At 35.0% G+C, this 21034-nt stretch overlaps 1 protein-coding gene and 2 pseudogenes across 1 annotated transcript; 1 reads left to right on the top strand and 2 right to left on the bottom strand.

The window, feature by feature from the left end:
- Positions 1-1220: 1220 nt before the first annotated feature.
- On the bottom strand, positions 1221-4780 carry LOC112020990 (equilibrative nucleotide transporter 3). The gene is made up of 9 exons (XM_065782532.1): positions 4742-4780; positions 4519-4627; positions 3601-3755; positions 3307-3450; positions 3105-3210; positions 2577-2752; positions 2322-2482; positions 1587-1845; positions 1221-1331 (listed from the first exon to the last, which is right to left on the bottom strand). The coding sequence occupies exons 1-9, from the start codon at positions 4778-4780 to the stop codon at positions 1221-1223; spliced, it is 1260 nt and encodes a 419-aa protein (XP_065638604.1).
- Positions 4781-6148: 1368 nt separating this feature from the next.
- Positions 6149-16571, bottom strand: LOC112003230 (equilibrative nucleotide transporter 3-like; annotated as a pseudogene).
- Positions 16572-17403: 832 nt separating this feature from the next.
- LOC111994261 (pentatricopeptide repeat-containing protein At2g26790, mitochondrial-like) lies at positions 17404-21030 on the top strand (annotated as a pseudogene).
- Positions 21031-21034: the final 4 nt, after the last annotated feature.

The raw sequence follows: 21034 nt of genomic DNA, 5'->3' as shown, positions 1-21034 counted from the left end.
ATCTTAAGTGGCAGGTTGTTACTGGTTGTTATTGTTGGGGCAAAAAAGTAATCTTAATGTTAGTTTCAAATTTGAACCAATAACAACTAACTACCTGTGATTTGTTGTAAAAATGTTATAAAATTGTTATAGACGTAACATCTCTTTGAAATAACCTAATTGTTTTATCATTTTCCATAAAATATTTTTAAAAATAATTCCTAAATCAATGCCCTTCAGGCATTCATTACCATTTCCTATTATACATTATACCACAAGCACAAAATAATTGCTTAATTATACTGATTCATTGCATGAGTTTGCAACTAGTAATATATAAAATTTGAATGTAGCATTTTCAATTGATGCTATTGTAAGTATTATATGTAATATATAAAATTTAAATGTAGCAATTTCAATTGATGCTATTGTAAGTATTATTGAAAGCACCCTCGTGAAGAAGATTTAGAAGATACATCCATCAAGGAACTAAGGAAAAAAAAGTAAAAAAAAAAAAATAGAACAACCAGCTTTCTTTTAAAAGAAAAAAGAACCAGTTTTGGCAGACACCAATTCCTAATTTTCTGATAGGATATACTATTTGTTTGTTTGGACTTTCTCCTATCTATCGATACATGCATTATAAAAATATAAGCATAGAAATTAATTTTTTGCTTGCTTTTATTATTCATCTTACCCCATTGAATACAAGAGGAATTACAGGTTAATGATAACAATTACTATAAAACAAATTGATAATACCTATCACTGCTCCTAAAGACTAACAAGCTTTATTGAGATAAATTCTATCTCTTAAGCCTAAATTCAAATAATTTAAATAACAATTTATCCAACACATCAACCTGGATCATAACATTGACATTCTTAATCATCAAGAGACAATAGGCTTCTTATTCTCACTAGGAGACAATAGCCAATTAGGCTTCTTGTTCTACCCAGTGAAAGAAGAAAAGTAAAGGTTTCTTAGATTGGGATATATTTTGTTTAAGATTGGTTGTGCATAAGACAAGCATAGAAGATCCTTGTTGAATATTGTAAAAGAAAAGGATGAATTAAAATGCTTAATCAATAATATAAGGCCAATGTACTAAGATTTAATTGGTGAGTCAATCCTTTCATCAAAGCCAGAACAACTTGCTCTAATTATAATTATAAGAACAATTTTACAATCAAATGAGACAACTGGATTTCTTCGATAAGAGCATTATGGCCTTGTCACTTTAAAAGTGGCCATGACCTATTAGCCACAACCAATCAAGAGAAACACCTGCAAATATACCGTTTAGAAGGCACAACACAAGCATATTACCCAAGGCATTTTGCTCAGGTCCCTGCAAAACCAAAATACTTTTATTAGGAGCCTATGACAAATGTTTTTATTTTATTTTATATAAGATAGAAATTCTACTATAGTCTAATTTAAATATATATGTGTATAAAGCTCCCTTCTGGAAACTTGAATCTCGGTCTTTGCCCCCCACACCTCATAAGCACTTATACTTGTGAAATAATTATCGCACCAAGGTATGTAGTGGTGTGACAAATGTTAAATGTGCTACATATTGTGAACAATTATATCCACTAACCTTGTAACCTTTAGGTGCTATTTTGAGGATGCAGACAGTGAGGTAACCATTGGATATTCCCAGGAAGGATGTGAGAATGATCATCCATCCTTGGTCACCATATTTTGCTGTGAAGTAGTATGCCGGGATGAGTAAGAAGCGAGAAAGAACTGCAATCATAAGACCCTTTCTAGATCCTATCTTCAGGCATTGCACAAGTGGAATGTATCTTGCTATGAAATCCCAGGCATTGAACATGGTGATCAGAACAAGTGGGTACCTGAAAGATCAAAAGCCAAATGATAAGGTAATATGGAGAAAAACTACCTGATAAGATTTCCAATACATCATTTAGTCAAAGCAAAGACAGTCATGTTTTTCCAATCGGCATTAGTATGGCAATTGATTTTTCAGTCTGAAAGTACATGCAAAATTCGTTTAAGTAATAAAAATTGTTTGCTTGTGATGGACCTAACAAAAATATGATAATAATGAATTACATCCATGTCATCAAATTACAACAACTAAAAGTATAGGGAATAAGTACTGAATTTAAGCTAGTGATCTACATCTTTTCCAAATAGCAAGCAGATGTTTTGTTGTTCTGAGAATATGCAAAATGAAGGAATGAAGCTTTTCATTTGCAGCCACACTTGAATGCCTTGCAAAATGGATTTGGGACAAACTACTACCATCTTGTTCCATGTTATGATAAAATACCCCACTAGTCTCACTTTCTGGTAAATGAGTACTTACCATGAGCCCAATTGGTGTGCTCCTGTATTTTCAAATATGAATCCAGGGAAAATTGACAATGTCATTGCATAGATCAGGAACAGGTCCAATGCATAATCAATGTTCTGAAAGAATAGTTGTTTAATGCTCAATCGTTGTTGGGGTGTGGCATTCCCTTCAACCTGTGAAATTTTTTTAAATGCTTGTTAGTGATTTGAAAGCTTATAATGTCCTTGAACTTCATGCATCATGAGATGAAAGGGAGTGTTGCAATACTTCTTGGTTTGCTTCCGCTTGGATCCCAGCAGCAGCAAGGTCAGATGATACTGTTTTTGATCCTTCTGAAGCTGCCTTTGAGCGGTAGTACACCACAATTGGCAAGCTAGGGAAGTATGAGGCATAGAGAATAAAACAGAGAAACGTGATGAACGTTGAGATTGCTAGGAATAACACTGCAAATGAAAGGAATAAAAATAATTTATCATCGATAGAAGGGTTATAGTACATTTTAAACTCAAGTCAGATATTGAAGTGTCAAATTCTTGCAAGCGGTGCTATGTGAATCCATTTGGTAATTGTTTACTAGTCCAGTTTATAAAAACAGCTTAAAGCTCCATTTTTGTATTTTCTAAATTCTCATGCTGAGCTTTGTAATTATGATCACTATAGAATATGAGAAAAGCATATAGAATAGGAAAAAATCAGAATATAAAACATCATGTTCTGTTCTCAGTATGGCACTCACTAACAGAAGTAATGAGTAGAACCAACATTTCTCTTCAACATTAAAGAAAATTTACATACAAGCATCTTTGCAAAGACCATTATTAGATTTCTCAAATGCTGCTTTTGTGAGTAGTCTCAAAACAGAAGTTAGAGTCCCTGCCGCAGCCCAACCAGCAAGAAAGGACTGCAGAACATAGTACTATTCTGTATTAGGATAACAAGATGATAGGAAAGTAAGAAAAACAGAATGAACATTAAAAGAACTCTCAGCAGAATTAACCTGGATGAGTTCAGGGAGCATGAAAGATAATTCACCCACCATTCCACCTTGAACATTGGCAGATGCAACTCCAATAAAACAAACAATTACACATATTCCAATATAAGGGCCAACTCCTCCTTTCCCAGATGTGGCTAAGTCCAACTTTCACAGCAAGTGAAAGAAAGGTGAAACCAAATTTTTTAGACTCAATGATCAGAGAATTGATATGAAATAAGTATCATGAGGTACATAAATCAGATGGTGCAATGTAAGATTGAGTAGGGAATATTGCAATGTATCAGCACTACTTACAACTAGGAGTGACAATGTACTTGCAAAGAAGAGAGTGTATCCTATTAAGTTCCACCATCTAGTATTGATCTTTGCCTCTTTGTAAGTTAGTACTGCTGTTGTTGCAAATGCAAATGGTTGATAAACAAGGGTAAGTACCCTTGAAGGGTGGTATCACTTCAAAGGAAGAGGAAAATTTTATCAGACCAACTAATTTGAAAAAGATATACAACTGTTACATTTATTGTCTCTATAACCTTGCTGAAGGAGCAAATATTCTCAAGTCTATCAACTGGGAAGTCAATGAGGGTTAAACTATCTTGTGAACTTGAAAAGATGCATCAATAATTATGAACCCTCAGAAACTAACTTATTGCAAATTAATAATCAAGAAATTTTAACTCTTCCTTAATTTTCCCAAAACTGAAGAATATATACTATTAATTTCTTTAGATCCAATATGGATAACATGAACAAAAATTCTCGGTCATGTTAAGAGTATTCCACTTTATATTCCAACAGCTGGAGTATGCAATGTATCTTTATTTATTTATTTATTTTTAAACTAGGAATATTTTAGTAAAAAAGAAATAAGGCCATGTGACAGATTATGATTGGTGAAGTATGGAACGGAGCATAAGATTTTTATTCATATAAGGCAATCTTACTCATATTCGACTAAGAATGAAGTTAATTTGTATAGTGGTTCTCTACAGATCATAGCCACATCAAGGAGTATTTTCTCATCTGAAACCGTACCTTATCCTGCCATCTGCCAAGTGTAATTTGATTCATAGTAAGGTCATAGACTAATTTTATATTCTTAGGTCAGAAAAAAGACAATAAGCACTTAATAAAAGCAAAACAAATTAACTGTCTACTGACTTGCATTTTGCTCTGAAAGCAAATGGAAAGTAACATAAGTTATGAATAGCTTACCGGAAACAAGTTCATAGTAGTAATCTCCTATAGTCAGCAAACTGTTCCAAGAGACAAGACATCCCAGTCCAAGAATCCCGCAAACCACCATTGCTTCAGATTTTCCATGCTTTTAACAGAAATTTTGAAAAATGTTATATTTCAATTAGTTTGAAATTTCTAATATTCTAAAGAAATTCAACTCTCTTTTGAATAAATCAATGTTCAAAGATTAAGCACAAACCTCAAGTCTTATTGGAGCCTCACTATTATCATTAGCCATGAATACTCCCCTATAAATATCAGAAAACAAAGTAAGACGCAAGGTATATATATCTTTATGTATATTTTACTTAGTTATAGAAACACTTTATGTTTATTTCAATTTTCAAAAATAAATAAAAATTGTGAAAATATTTTAAAATAAATATAGAGTCAAAGCATTTTATATAAAATAAAATAAATCTTTTCCTAAGATTTTTAAAAAAATTTTCCCCCACCCAACACATTAATGATAGGCAGGAATGTCTCCAACATGCAGATTGTCATTGACACCGGGAATCAAACATTGCAACCATACACAGTCCCTGAACTTTTGCACTAATCAAACTTGGCAAAATGAAAATTTATCATTATTTTTCTCGATAAATCAAGTAAGGTTATAGGAAATTACTAACAACATCCAAGAGGAAAACCACAAACAACATACAAACAGGGCCACCACCAACAATTACACCATAGCAACCTCCAACCCCCCCCCCCCCTAAAAAAAAAAAAAAAAAAAAACCCAGTTCAGGCTAAGAAGAAAAGGGTGGGTTGAATTTTCCGTTCATGTTTGTTCCTTCCCTTATGTTTAAGATTTCTGTCCATGCCACATGATATGGGTGATCCAAGGACGAGTTTTTACGGTCAATTTCTATTTTTACTGATATAATTGTGTTTAGTTACTTTTGTATGGAAATTTGTGTATAAGTCAAGGCATATATAGTGGTATACTTCTGCTTCATGTAGGAGAAAGATGAGGTCCATACATATATTCCTCTTATATGGCATTTCACCTTTTGTTTTTAGATGCCAACCAGAGTGATCCTATAGATGGTAGATATATGTGAATTGATATTCTTATTCCTTAAGAGGGTCTATAGACTATAGTTATTTGGGATATTTATGATCTGTGTATAATTGGATCAGTGTGTTTTTTCTCAACAAAAAAAAGAAAAAAAAGAAAAAAAAAAAAGGTGTGTTTGTGTGTAAGACAAGCATATAAGATACTTGGGAAAAAAATGGACTATTTTTAGTTTTTACTCATATATATATAATTGGGTTAAGAATCAATAAATAATGTCAATTTTTATAGGTGAGTAAGAGGGAGTATGACTATAGATGAATACAAATCCTATGACTATAGTAGATATAATAGAATGGAGGAAATAAATACATATAACCAACCCTAACAAACCTATTGAGGATCCATGGCCGACCTTAAAACTTTTGGACTAAGGATTTGTTTATTTGTTTGCTGTTGTTCTTGGGTTCAAGGTCAATAATTTCATCAAGCCTCTACAGTTTGCTTTCATTATAATTACACAAACAGTTCTACAATCAAGTGAGGCGATTGGTTTTATTCAGTGATGGTTATGGACTTCTCGCCTTAAAATTTTCCATGACCTATTAGCCACAACCAATCAAGAGCAACTCCTGCAAATATACCACCTAGTAGACATAACACAAGCAAATTACCCAAGGCATTTTGCTCTGGTCCCTACAAACCAAAAGACCAAAGGAAATTTAAATGTTAAATGTGTTACATGTTGAACAATTATATCAACTAACCTTGTAGCCTTTGGGTGCTACTGTGAGGATACAAACAGTGAGATAACCATTGGATAGTCCCAAGAAGGATATGAGCATGATCATCCATCCTTGGTCACCATATTTTGCTGTGAAGTAGAAAGCTGGGATGAGTAAGAACCGAGAAAGAGTTGCAATCATAAGGCCCTTTCTGGATTCCATCTTTAGGCATTGCAAAAGAGGAATGTATCTTGATAGGAAATCCCAGACACTGTACATTGCAATCAGAACTAGTGGGTACCTGCAAACGCCACGAGCCTTGTAAAAATTCAATAGTTAAAAAAAAAAAAAATGATAATTACCTTAAAAAAAAAAAAATACAGAACACTTCAAGTTTTAAGGCCCCTAAAAAAGATCATAACAAAAAGAGTGCACAAAAATCACCATTAATAAACTAACTAATCTCAATTTGGGACAAACAAATCCTTACGATGACCCCAACTGGTGTGTTCCTGTATTTTCATATAAGAAACCTGGGAAAATTGACAATGTCAGAACATATATCAGGAACAAGTCAATTGCATAATCAATGTTCTCAAAGAATAGTTGTTTATTGCTCAATCATTCATGGTGTTTAGCATTCCCTTCTGCCTGTGAAAATTTTAAAAGCTTGTTAGTGATTTGAAATCTAATACTGTCCTTGAAACACCATGTATTATGAGAATAATTACAATACTTCTTGGTCTGCTTCCACTTGGATTCCAGCGGCAGCAAGGTCAGCAGATACTGTTTTTGATCCTTCAGATGCTGCCTTTGAGCGGTAGTACTTCACTAGTGGCAGTTTAGGGAAGAAAAAGGCATAGAGAATAACACAGAGAAACTCAAAAAACGCTGAGATTGCTAGGAATAACACTGCAAATGACAGTCATAAAACAAATTATTGCTGAGGGAAGTTCCTGAAATACATCTAAAACATTGTGGAGTCAAATTTTTTATTGCAGTGTGAGCCTAAAAAGTAGATGCTTACTTGTCCAGTTTATTAAAATAAACTTTCCTTTGCACTTATGATCACTATAGCATATGAGAAAAGCATATTTATATAAATCACAAGAAAAGGACCAACTCAGAATATAAAACATCAGGCTCCAAGAAATTCGGCACAGCAACTAACAAATATTTGAAATAGAACCAGCAAATTTCTCTATTATTAGACTCAAACAGTCTAGGGACACTGTATTTTTCACAACTATTTTGGCCTGTTTTGATTGATGCATAATAAAATTGATGTCAATGGTGGACCTCAAAGAAAATGTAGTTTAAAAAATTCACATACTAGCCCCCTTGAGAAGACCATTATCAGATTTCTCAAAGGCGGCTTTTGTGATTATTCTCATAACAGATGTTAGTGTCCCTGATGCAGCCAAGCCAGCAAGGAAGGACTGCAGAACATAGTAACAGTGTGTATTAATATAGCAATTTGATAGCCTGGGGGAAAGAAGAAGAAGAAGAAGAAGAGATAGCAGGCTGATAGGCTAGTAACAGAGAGAAAGAACGTCAAAAAACTTTGAGCAGAAGAAACCTGAATGAGTTCTGGGTGCATGAAAGATAGGTCAACAATTGCACATATACCAATATAAGGACCAACTCCTCCTTTCCCAGATGTTGCTATATCCAACTTTCACAGAAAAATGAATGGAAGGTCGAACCAAATTTGTTAGAAGCAATGAATGGAAGGTCGAACCAAAGTTGTTCGAAGGTCGAACCAACTTTCAAATTTGTTAGAAGCAATGATCTAAAAATGAATTGACATCAAACAAGTGTGAAGTAATTAATCTGATGATGCAATCCAAGATTGAGTTGGGCATATCACAAAGTATCAGTGTATCAGCATTACTTACAACTATAAGCATCACAGTACTTGCAAAGAAGAGAGAGTATCCAGTCAAATTCCGCCATCTAGTATCAATCTTTGACTCATTGTAGGCTAGTAATGCCATTGTCCCAAATGCAAATGGTTGATAAACGAGGGTAAGTTGTTAGGAATTTAACCAAAATTCCAACGTGGTTTAGCAATTTGCCTACGTCTACGGAGTTGCAGGGATTTCACTATTATCAGAGAAAAATACAAAGTGCGGCTACAATGTTTTTTTTCTCTCTCTAAAAACACAACAACAGTAGTAGTCTAAAAACCTTAATTATAAAAGCGGCCTTTTATATCCTACTTATAGGGTTACAATGGGCTAGGCCAAAAATAAACTAGGCTCCACAAAGCCCAACAAATCTCCCACTTGGAGACTAGTTCAATCATCAACATCAGCCGCTATCCTCCAAAAGCAATCCCTCATCCCTGCAACTCATCCTCCTGTCCTCAAGCTAGAAGACCAATTGAAGCTGCACACAGCTTCAACTTCTCAATAGTGACACCCTTAGTCAACATATCTGCTGGGTTCTTAGATCCACATATCTTCTCAAGTGTTACCAACTTATCTTTAGCATCTGCTACTCCAAAGGAACCAACAATTGCACATATACCAATATAAGGACCAACTCCTCCTTTCCCAGATGTTGCTAAATCCAACTTTCACATAAAAATGAATGGAAGGTCGAACCATATTTATTCGAATCAATGATCAGTGAATTGACTTCAAAAAAGTGTGAAGTAATTAATCTGATTGTGCAATATTGCAAGATTGAGTTGGGCATATAAAAAAGTATCACTGTATCAGCATTACTTACAACTATGAGCATCACAGTACTTGCAAAGAAGAGAGAGTATCCAATCAAATTCCGCCATCTAGTATCAAACTTTGACTCATTGTAGGCTAGTAATGCCATTGACACAAATGCAAATGGTTGATAAACGAGGGTAAGTACCCTTGAAGGGTGGTATAGCTTCAAAGAAAGAGGAAAATTTTATCAGACTAGTCAATCTAGAAATTTTTTCACTTTGTTCTAATATATAGTAAGATATATAATTGTAACATTCATCTTCTAAGTAACTCAGCAAGTAATTCCCTTGCACTGTTCAAGTTTGAGAAATCAATGAGGGTTAGTTCCCTTCTACTATCTTGTGAACGTGAAAAGATACTTCAAGTCTTCAACTACTATAGACACTAACCAACGAACAAGTATAGCAAATTAGTAATCAAGGAATTTGAACTCTTCCTCATATTCCCTTGCTTTTCATAATTGAAGAATATAATAATCTTACTTGTATGCATTGTTAAGGCTTGCCTTCCAGTATGGATAAGACAATCTTACTCCTATTCTACTAAGAATTAGGTTCCTACAGAAGACAATTTCGAGCCTGTCTTTTCTCTACAGATCATAGCCCTTCAATGAAATTGAAATTGCACCTTGTGCTGCTAAGTGACTTATTTGAATCACAACAAGGTCTTAGGCTAGATTTCAACGTCAGATCACTTAACAGAATGCAAATCTAGCTGTCTACTGATTTTCATTGAGCTTTAAGAAGAAATGGCAAGTAACATAAGTTATGAATAGCTTACTGGGAACAACTTGTAGTAGTAATCTCCTATAGTCAGCATACTGTTCCAAGACATAAGGGACCCCAGTCCAAGAATCCAGCAAACTACCACTGCTTTATATTTTCCCCGCTGCTTACAGAAAATTTAAAATATTAGATATATATTTAAATTGGGGTTGAGTGTGTATATATATATATATATATCTCCTTCCTAAAGAAATTTAACCAATGTAACAGACTTAGCACAAACCTGAAGTCTTGTTTGAGGCTCACTTTTATCAACAATAGTCATTACTTCCCTATAAAATTAGAGAAACCATTTAAGGCATATTTCTCATGTAGTTGGAAATAATTGCAATATAAACGATACTAGAAATGGTCTACGGGAACCATGTTAAAGATACAAATAACAAAAATAAAAAATAAGCTTATTCCATACTGGTTACATAGAAATGAAACTATATCTAAATAGAATCAATCTGAACATTGTATTCTGGCTTGAACCTGGGACTTCTGTCACTGCTAGTGCTAACTAGAGTAACAGAAATGTGGAAAAAGATTATAGAAAAACAATAAGATGAAGTGAATCAAAAGTTGATTTTCTTAACTACACTAAACATAGTATTCAACTTGTCCAGAAGAAAAATATTAAATTAACATTTTGGCTAAATAAAGCTTGGCAAAAAAAAAAAAAAGAAAAAAAAAAAGAAAAAAGAAAAAGAAAAAGAAAACTTACGTTGTAAACTATAAATCGAATAGTAGTTAGAAACCTTATCAAGTGTATTGAGGAAAAGAAATGAGCTCGTAATCACTGAGCGTGGAATTTTAAGAACAAAGGTTCTTTGCCTTTTAGTAAGATCTTCAGAGACTGTGTCAACGATGACAGACAGATGGCTTAAGTGAAAGCTAAATCATCTTGGTGGAGTCTGACTTCTTGAAAATTATAAATTAGTTGATGATGCCACAACCATGTTTACTTTATCCAAGAACAACTATATAACATGGTCTTCCTTAAAATTGGCGTGTTTTTAGTCGTATTTTATGGACTTGTTTAGTTTTAGGATTCCTAGGTACTTGTTTGTGGTCTTTATCATGTAGTGTATGTAGTTTTGGTTATGCCAAATGTAAGGTCAATAAGTTCAATAAATTTTTGAAGTAAATGGCCAAACGTGAGAAATAGAAAAAGATGTCCATGTGATATCAGCTTTCTCATCAGCCAAAGCTTTATTATTTAATATTGCTTTACCCAACTGAACCAGATCTGGTGGTTTCAGCTCAGATTCATCTTCTAAGTTTGTGTTCATACCATTCTTATGTGAATCTAGATACTTTTGGGGAAAACTTTTCTCCAATTGTTTTGTTTTGAATGAAATTTCTCTTAGTCATTCAAAAAAATCCCTCTAAATAAAACTGTCCTCTCATATTTTTAGCTATATAATCTATTTAATAAATCGATTTGTTTAAATAATAGATGTATATAGTTTTATCAATTACCACTGAATAAATTGGAGATAATTTATTTAAATTGGTTTGAAAAATATCTTTATTCGTTTATATATATTCTGGTTTGTACATTTATAATTCTCATGAGGTACTAATACTATTAGACAATTATTATTAAGATTTAGGATAATGGTTAATAATAAAGTTTTGAAATATAAGATTAATTGATTGAGATTTGAAATTTGAAATCTTTCTAGATTTATTTATGCCCTTAGGACTAAGCATTTGTCAGGCTAATAATAATATTATTTGGAATATAATTGAAAGGTTTGTTTCCCTTTTTCTTTTTTTTTAACAAGAGATTGAGAGGGGTGTGTTAAACTATTTTTTTACATAAGATCTATTTTTGCCCTCATCTCCTTAACTGGCATAATATCTGATGAGTCCTTAGAAATCAGTGGGCTGAAAGGTCTTCGAATGTTGATGATCTTGAAGAGTGAGTTTTGAAAAACCAAAGAAGATCAGAGAAGACCAGTGGAGGCCGGTCTTGAATCCTCCGATGATAAAGTTAGTGGATTGAAGTAGAAAAGAAAGCACTTCAAAGACTTCACCAATTTTTCTCTAGAATCAAAAAAGTGTCCATACCTCTGCATAGAAGGGTCTTTAAATAGTGTTAGCTTGACAGTTATTTCTCCTATCGTCGTAGAGTTTGGAGGATTCAGAGGGTAACTTCCATAACTGTCATGGGAGTTACCTCATCGGGATTTGTGTTCTGATTCAAACAACATGACTCTTGGCTTTTGGAAGTGTCATGACTCTTGGTGAACCTCACTCATCCATCACTAAGGACAGACGAGGTTCGCTGCTAGTACGTCCTCCATTGGATGAGTGAATGTAGGACGAGTGTAACAGCCACTCATTCTCCACTTTGTACGTTGTTATGGACGGCCATATGGACGAGAAATCAGCTTGGCGTTTTCTTACACCATCAGTTGCCCCCTCGTTCATGGGTCGTCCAAGAAAATATAGTAATTTACTTCTTTGGACGGACGAGCTTCTTTCTACAATCGGAGATGCCACGTGTCACAATCTAATTGGTGGTTCATTTCGTCGATTCATTTTTTCGAGACGAAGACCATGTGTCATCATCTGATTGGTTGTGTCATTTCACATGCTTAAGTCATCCATCTATAAATAGTGGAATGCCCCCACTACCCTCCTCACTTCTGAGATTTTCCTTCCTTGACATTCATCGTCTAGAGCCTCATCTAAGAGTTTCCTCGCATCCATAGTTTCAGTTCGTCCTAGAGCCAGGTACTCCCTTTCTCCTCGTCTTTTAGGTTTTCAAAATTTTCTTTTTAGAAAATGTCAAAAATAACCATCTCCTCATCTAGCGATAGTACAGAAAAAGCTATAGACGAGTATTACGACGAGAGTAGTGATAACTCTAATGATACCGGTAGTAGTAGTAGGGGAAACACCACTGACGAGGAGTATGTCTCAAGGGTCCCTGGGCTTCCCTTAGAAGAAGTTAGAAAAAACTTAGAAAAACTTTAGGGTCCCAGGTAGGCACCTCGTCTTTCGTCCCTCCGTCGAATCCTCTGGACGAGACGGAGGTAACTGTATATAGTTGTGCTGTAGATATTCCTTCCAAGACGGACGAGGAAAGATTAAACAACCTTAGGGAATGGTACCAAATCCCAGACGAGTTTAATCTTAGATTACCCGTCCGTGGAGAGTGGTGTTGTAATCCTCATTTTGGGATAGGTGTATATGAGGCCTACCTTCTTGGAGGTCTTAGATTTCCTTTAAATGCTTTTACCAGAGAGCTATTAGTTAGGTTAGGTTTAGGAGTGTGTCAATTCAACCCAAATGCATGGAGATTAATTATCTCTATGCAAATTTTGTGAAGGGAAGTGTTTGGAGGGGACCGTCCTATTACTGTGGACGAATTCCTCTACTGCTATAAACCCTCAGAGATTCATCAATCTCCTGGCTTTTATCAATTCACAGCCAGAAGTAAAGATTGTAGATTGGTGAAATCCTTGGCTTCGTCTAATAGAAAATAGAAGACGGAGTTTTTATTCGTCTCTGGATTCTGGGCTGGAAATTCTGTAGACATTGGCTGGGATACCTTTGGTCGTTTTACTGGAACCTAAGGAAACTTTGTCCTGAGGGTAAGTCCCTTAGCATTCCCCCTCTTCTCTCTCTTTCCTTTTATTTATTATTATCTCATTTAACTTTAATTTATTCCATTACAGCCGTTGGATGACCCACTTTGAGCAAGTTACACCGTGATCGCGTCCACAGGGCTCGTCTACACACAGATAGGGATTTTCATTCCTTGGTCAATCTCAGATGACTAGCCAAGTGGGGGTTAGGTCCTAATCCATCTGACATTGCACTTGCACACGAGATTACAGTAAGAAAAAGTAAGTATTAGATTTCTGCATTCCGTGTATCTTTTATTTTCATTTTTCTGTCTAAGTGAATTCTCTTCGTCTCTTTATAGGAATGGCAACCATGAGAGGCAATAAAGAAAAGGAGGTAAGTGCTGAGGGGACCCATCCTGAGCTTGATCGCCAAGCTCGTCCTGTAGCTAGAGATAAGAGGAAGACCATATCCAAACACTTGGATTTGGAAAACCTCCCTAGCAGACGTGGTAAAAAGGTTAAGCATAGCTCGTCTCAAGTAGTTAAGCCTACTCCGTCGTCCCATCAGCCAGCCAAAGTCTATGATATCAACTCGTCCACTCCTGTTGAGTCCACCCCGTCCAAGACTCCACCGTCTAGAACTATGCCCACCTCGTCTCAACTGTCCCAAAGGGCCCCTTCAAACATTATTGAAAATGAGGATCTGGCCTGAGAACGTTTCAAGAACGCTGTTTCGGACGAGGATATAAATGTCTGCTATGACATGTCCCTCAAGGACTTTGAACACTCTAGTGTCCATGACCTTTTCAAGGTAACATTTTTCTTCGTCTTGACTAAATGTACATTTTCCTTTTTTTTTTTTTTTTTTTTTTTTTTAGGAATATGTCGAACCTTCTCCAGTAACCAAACAGACTCATTGGGTAACAATATCCGGACATCTCCCATACCCACAACATCCAGGGCTGAACCATCAGCCAAATACACCTTACCAAAATCACCTGCAGCATAGTTCTGTATGATTTCTCGGTGTGGAGTGGTATGAAACGAGGCTCCTGAATCCAAAACCCAATCATCAAGTGGACTGTCTACTGCAAGAAGTAATGCATCCTGTACCTCTTCTGTTACAGCATTAGCAGAATCATCTTCATTCTTCTTCTTAGGACTTTTGTATTGGTTCCTAAAGTGACTTGTTTTCCCACAATTCCAGCATTGTACTTGTTGGCCTGATCTATATTTACTTCTGTTCTGATTAGTATTTCTGGATTTTGATCTGCCTCGATTTGAATTTCTGTTATTACCTCTGCCTCTTGTCTCAAGGTTTAGGGCAGAACCAGAGCCTGAGGTTTCACCTGCATCTCTTCTGCGAATCTCCTCAGCCAGAATTAAATCTCGAATATTATTGTACTTGAGCTTTTCCTTTCCTGTAGAATTACTTACTGCCATCCTCATTGCCTCCCAACTGTTTAGCAAAGAAGCCAAGACGATCAGAGCACGAATCTCATCATCAAAATCAATTTCTACAGACGACAATTGATTTGTAATAGTATTAAATTCGTTCAGATGTTGTGCTACTGATGCATTCTCTGCCATCTTCAAATTGAACAGTTTCTTCATCAGATGCACTTTGTTGTTTGCTGACGGCTTTTCATACATACCAGACAAAGCCTTCATCAGATCTGCTGTGGTCTTCTCCCTTACAACATTATGTGCAACAGACCTAGACAGAGTTAACCTGATAACTCCTAGTACCTGTCTGTCAAGAAGAGCCCATTCATCAGCCTTCATCGCCTCAGGTTTTGTCCCTAAAAGAGGCAGATGCAATTTCCTCTCATAGAGATAATCTTCAATCTGCATCCTCCAATACGCGAAGTCTGTGCCATCAAACTTTTCTATTCCAGACGTCTTTCCTGCTTCCTCTACCATTGCTCTCACTCAAACCTGAACCTGGCTCTGATACCAGTTGTTAGGAATTTAACCAAAATTCCAACCTGTGAGAAACCAAAAAAAATAGAGAAAACCACGTAAATACTGTCTTGTGCGTGTGGCAGAGTGGCAGAGACTCACACGTGAGGGGGAGATTGTTGGGTTACATGTGTGAGTGAAGTCCCACATTGAATAAAAATAAGAAGAATGAGTGGTTAATATAACATAATTGAGCACATACCCATTGGGCTTAGGCCTTTTGGGTTAAAGTGTGTCTCTATATGTTATATTAATTATTCAAGGAAGCTCCCCAAGGTGTTTATCTCCCCAACATAAGTACCCTTGAAGGGTGGTAGAGCTTCAAAGAAAGAGGAAAATTTTATCAGACTAGTCAATCTAGAATCTTTTTCACTTTGTTATAATATGTAGTAAGATATATAATTGTAACATTTATCTTCTAAGTAACTCAGCAAGTAATTCTCTTGCGCTGTTCAAGTTAGAGAAGTCAATGAGGGCTAGTTCCCCCTTCTACTATCTTGTGAACATGAAAAGATGCTTCAAGTCTTCAACTACTATAGACACTAACCAACTAACAAGTATAGCAAATTAGTAATCAAGGAATTTGAACTCTTCCTCATTTTCTTTTTCTTTTCAGAATTGAAGAATATACTAATCTTACTCGTATGCATTGTTAAGGCTTGCCTTTCAGGATGGATAAGACAATCTTACTCCTATTCTACTGAGAATTAGGTTCCTACAGCATACAATTTCAAACCTGTATTTTCTCTACAGATCATAGCCACTTCAATGATATTGAAATTGCACCTTGTGCTGCAAAGTGACTTATTTGAATCACAACAAGGTCTTAGGCTAGATTTCATATTATTGGGTCAGAAAAACGTCAGATCACTTAACAGAAGGCAAATCTAGCTGTCTACTGATTTTCATTGAGCTTTAAGAAGAAATGGCAAGTAACATAAGTTATGAATAGCTTACTGGGAACAACTTGTAGTAGTAATCTCCTATAGTCAGCATACTGTTCCATGACATAAGGGACCCCAGTCCAAGAATCCAGCAAACTGCCACTGCTTTATATTTTCCCTGCTTCTTACAGAAATTTTAAAATATTAGATATATATTTCAATTGGGTTGAGTGTGTGTGTGTGTGTGTGTATATATATATATATATCCTTCCTAAAGAAATTTAACCAATGTAACAAAGACTTAGCACAAACCTGAAGTCTTGTTTGAGGCTCACTTTTATCAACAATAGTCATTACTTCCCTATAAAATTAGAAAAACCACGTAAGGCATATTTCTCATGTAGTTGGAAATAATTGCAATATAAACGATACTGGAAATGGTCTACGGGAACCATGTTAAAGATACAAATAACAAAAATAAAACATAAGTTTATTCAATACTGGTTACATAGAAATGAAACTATATCTAAAAAAAATCAGTCTGAACGTTGTATTCTGGATTGAACCTGGGACTTCTGTCACTGCTAGTGCTAACTAGAGGAACAGAAATGTGGAAAAAGATTATAGAAAAACAATAAGATGAAGTGAATCAATAGTTGATTTTCTTAACTACACTAAACATAATATTGAACTTATCAAGAAGAAAAATATTAAATTAACATTTTGGCTAAATAAAGCTTGGCAAAAAAAATGAAAACTTATGTTGTAAACTATAAATCGAATAGTAGTTAGAAACCTTACCAATAGTACTGAGGAAAAGAAATGAGGCTTGTAATCACTGAGCGTGGAACTTTAAGAACAAAGGTTCTTTGCCTTCTAGTAAGATCTTCAGAGACTGTGTCAACGATGACAGACAGATGGATTAAGTGAAAGCTAAATCATCTAGGTGGAGTTTGACTTCTTGAAAATTATAAATTAGTTGATGATGCCAGAACCATATTTACTTTATCCAAGAACAACCATATAACATGGTTTTCCTTAAAATTGGCATGTTTTAAGTCGTATTTTATGGACTTGTTTAGTTTTAGGATTCCTAGGTACTTGTCTGCAGTCTTTATCATGTAGTGTTGGTAGTTTTGGTTATGCCAAATGTAAAGTCATTAAGTTCAATAAAATTTTGAAGTAAATGGCCAGAGGTAAGAAATAGAAAAAGATGTCCGTGTGATATCAGCTTGTCTGCAGACTTTATTATTTAGTATTGCTTTACCCAACTGAACCAGATCTGGTGGTTTCAGTTCAGATTCATCTTCTAATTTTGCGTTCATACTATTCTTATGTGAATCTATAGATACTTTTGTTTGTTTCCTAGGCAGAAAGTTTTTATTAAAAAATTGGCTACCAAATCCTTAAGGATAAAAAATTTGAGGTTCTGAAATTTGTCATACTAACACATCAAAGTGACAAAATATGTGCACATGCCATCTCTCTCTCTAATAAATTAAAAATGTTGCCCATGGATCTTTGTAATTACTCAAGAAAAATTCTCTTGGTTGTCACCTCCATAATACCACGTGTGCGTCTGATTGAGGGTACATGTAAACAAAACTTAAGATTTTCTAGAATCATGTGGGATGTGCAAATCCATGCCCAAAGGACATAATATAGATATATATAAACCTGAAACACTTGGTTCTTATATGGAAAACTAAATTAGAACCATCTTTTTCCTAACCTTTGACATGATATGTTGTGATTGGTGGATAGCAAAAATGCTATTAGTGGTAGATTTATATGAAATTGATGGTGTTCCAATCACAAATTGTCACCTTAATAAATTATGAAAATGATAGTGAAAAATGTTGTCTTTAGCATCATTCAAACTAAATACTCTCTCTCTCTCTCTCTCTCTCTCTCTCTCTCTCTCTCTCTCTCTCTCTCTCTCTCTATATATATATATATATATATATATTCTCTTAACAACAATTCTAACAAGAGAGCAAAGGGGTCTCTATCTGATATTTTCACGTGAATATTATATATGACTAAATTATTTATAGAAATGCTAACCAATACCCTTAGTTTAGGAGTTATTTTTAAGAAACACGAGTAAGTTGTTTGTGCAGTACACATGCATGGATAATGTTATAATAGTTTATTCGTGCATGGATAATGTTATAATAATTTATATAAGATAGATTTGGAGAATGTTGTACATATATTATAGTATAATTGTTGTAGAACTTTGTTAATATGAGTTCATCATAAGAAGAAACAATTATAAATTGCACACACATATCTATTAAAACTATTCAGTTCAAGAAACAAGAAATTAAAAAAAAAACTTTGGAGAAATGTTATAGAATAAAAGTTGATATAAAATATGTCTTTCTCTTTCTCTTTAATTCTAAAAACAAAACACACGTCCCAAACACCTATAGTCAATCACATCATTTGTAAAACCCATAAATTCATAATGTTTGGCTTTAATATCAAAATCGTAATTGCCGTTGTCACTCAATATAAAATGCAAACCCCCCTTCCTTGGTTGTAACTAACTCATACAGGTTAATATTAAATGTTATAACAATGTTTGAGTTAAGCATGTGTTATTTAAAGATTGAAAGTAAATGACATCATTTTTTATTTGATATATTTGACATAGGATGATATAAAGGGTTATGGTTAGGTATATATAAGAGGGTAGAAGTGCAAGAGATAAAAATACTGAATTAAAATTCAAAGAATTTTGTGTGTATGCGTGAGAGATAAAAAATACTGAAACATTGAAACAAATGATACAAAGAATATTTATTTTTAATTAGAAAAGTGTTGAAACATTGAACAAAATAAAACTAAAAGTCAATATTTAATTTATTCATATCTCTGATGTGACACTTGGGAATATTTTAATTCTTTTTGCATAGAATGTATTATTTAGTAGAATTTTATGCTTTGTCACATGAGGTCTTTGCTTTATATATATATATATATATATTATTATTGAAAAAATGATAAAATAATAAATGTTATTGACAGCCTTTTATATTTTTCATGAAAGTGGTGTAAAAATTTTCTTATTATGGTTACATACTAACAATTGTCCTAAGAAAACTCATTAATATAACCCTTTTTTTTTAAGTGAGAGATGCAATAAAAAAAATTTAAAAATAAAAATAAAAATGGTGAGAGAGACTAAGGTCTTGTTTGGATTTTGCAGAACACAGTTGGACCCATATTTGCATGTTGGACCCCCACTAAGTGCCAATGATGTTTGCATGTTATATTATCCTTATTTATGATTGGCCTGGTGAGGTAAAAAAAATGGTCTGTTTGAACTGGAGAGACTACTGCGGTTGCCTTTCTCAGCCCAACTCAACCGTCTGAAGATGATGAATATGCATCATCATCATCGTTGTCTTCATCTTATGCTAATAGTACTGCAACTGATATTTCTGGTTATACCCACAACCTTAACCCCACCAAAACTAGTACCCCTCTAGCTCAGGGCTTATTTGATGCGTCCCGGGTTGTCCAAATCTTGAACTCCATGAAAAGGGATCCCAAGACCGCAATTTCATTCTTTGACCGGTTAAAGGAACAGGGTTTTGCGCATGATGTATCCACGTATGCCGCGCTTGTTAGGATCTTATGCCATTGGGGTCTGGATAGGAAGTCGGATGCTGTGTTTTTGGAAGTCATTGTTGGGTCCTCTAATGGCCATCGTCAACACCCGGGATTTGAAATTTCTGATTTGTTTGAAAGGCTTGTGGTGGTGGAGGGATTGCAGGCTGATGAGACATTGGTTAGAGCATACAATGCGTTGGTTAATTCTTATGTTAGTATCGGTATGTTTGATGAGGCCATTGATGTTTTGTTCCAAACGAAGAGACGGGGTTTCATTCCTCATATCTTTACTTGTAATTTTCTAATGAATCGATTAATTGAGCATGGCAACGTGGACATGGCTGTGGCTATTTTTGAGCAGCTGAAGAGATTAGGTTTGAGCCCTAATGATTACACCTATGCAATTATGATCAAGCCACTCTGCAGGAAGGGTGATTTCTCCTAGAGCTTTTGCTTACACTGCATATATCAAAGGGATTTGCACCCATCAGAGGTCGGATCTGGGATGTCAAGTGCTACAAGTGATATCATTGTTTATAATGTACCTGCTGCTGGGTTTTCTAGAAATGGCCTTGCATCTGAGGCACTTGACCTTTCGGAATGTATGGAGGCACAGGGTTTGAAACCAAACTCTGTTACACACAACATGATTATTGAAGGTTTATGTAAAGGTGGCAAAGTAAAGGAAGCTGAAGAATTTCTATGGACTTTAGAGGATAAGAGTGTGGATAACCATTCTCGTTTGGCTAATGGGTCCTGTGAAGCCAACTGTACAAGTGAGGCCTATAAACTTTTTGTTAGGCTGTCAAAGCAAGGAGTTTTAATTAAAAAAAGTTCATGCGTTAAACTACTCACTAACCTTTGCTTGGAAGGTGTCTGTGATGGAGCTCTTGTGGTGCTTGAGACAATGTTGGCATTGAATGTAGAACCAAGTGAGATAATGTACAGTAAAGTCTTAGCTGCTCTTTGTCGGGCTGGAGATATGAAAAAGGCTCGATGGTTTTTTGATTTTTTAGTTGAAAAAGGGTCGAGTCCTGATGTCATTTCCTACACAATGATGATACATGGTTTTTGCAAAATGAATTGCTTACAAGAAGCCCAGGATCTCTTCCATGATATGAAAGAGAGGGGGATTGAACCTGATGTCATCACTTACACGGTTTTGCTAGATGGTCTTTCCAAAACGAATCTAA

The sequence above is a fragment of the Quercus suber genome, unplaced genomic scaffold (assembly GCF_002906115.3).
Source record: "Quercus suber isolate HL8 unplaced genomic scaffold, Cork oak 2.0 scaffold_305, whole genome shotgun sequence".
Taxonomy (NCBI): Eukaryota; Viridiplantae; Streptophyta; class Magnoliopsida; order Fagales; family Fagaceae; genus Quercus; species Quercus suber.
Note: the sequence above shows the minus strand (reverse complement) of the source record. Positions and strands in the feature narration are given on the sequence as shown.

Excerpts from the sequence above, each read along its gene's own strand:
- LOC112020990 (XM_065782532.1), bottom strand. The coding sequence starts at position 4,780 with ATGGCTAATGATAATAGTGAGGCTCCAATAAGACTTGAG. Across the intron at positions 3,211-3,306 it reads TGCTCCCTGAACTCATCCAG|TCCTTTCTTGCTGGTTGGGC; the intron begins GTTAATTCTGCT and ends TATGTTCTGCAG. Across the intron at positions 1,846-2,321 it reads GCACACCAATTGGGCTCATG|GTACCCACTTGTTCTGATCA; the intron begins GTAAGTACTCAT and ends TTGATCTTTCAG.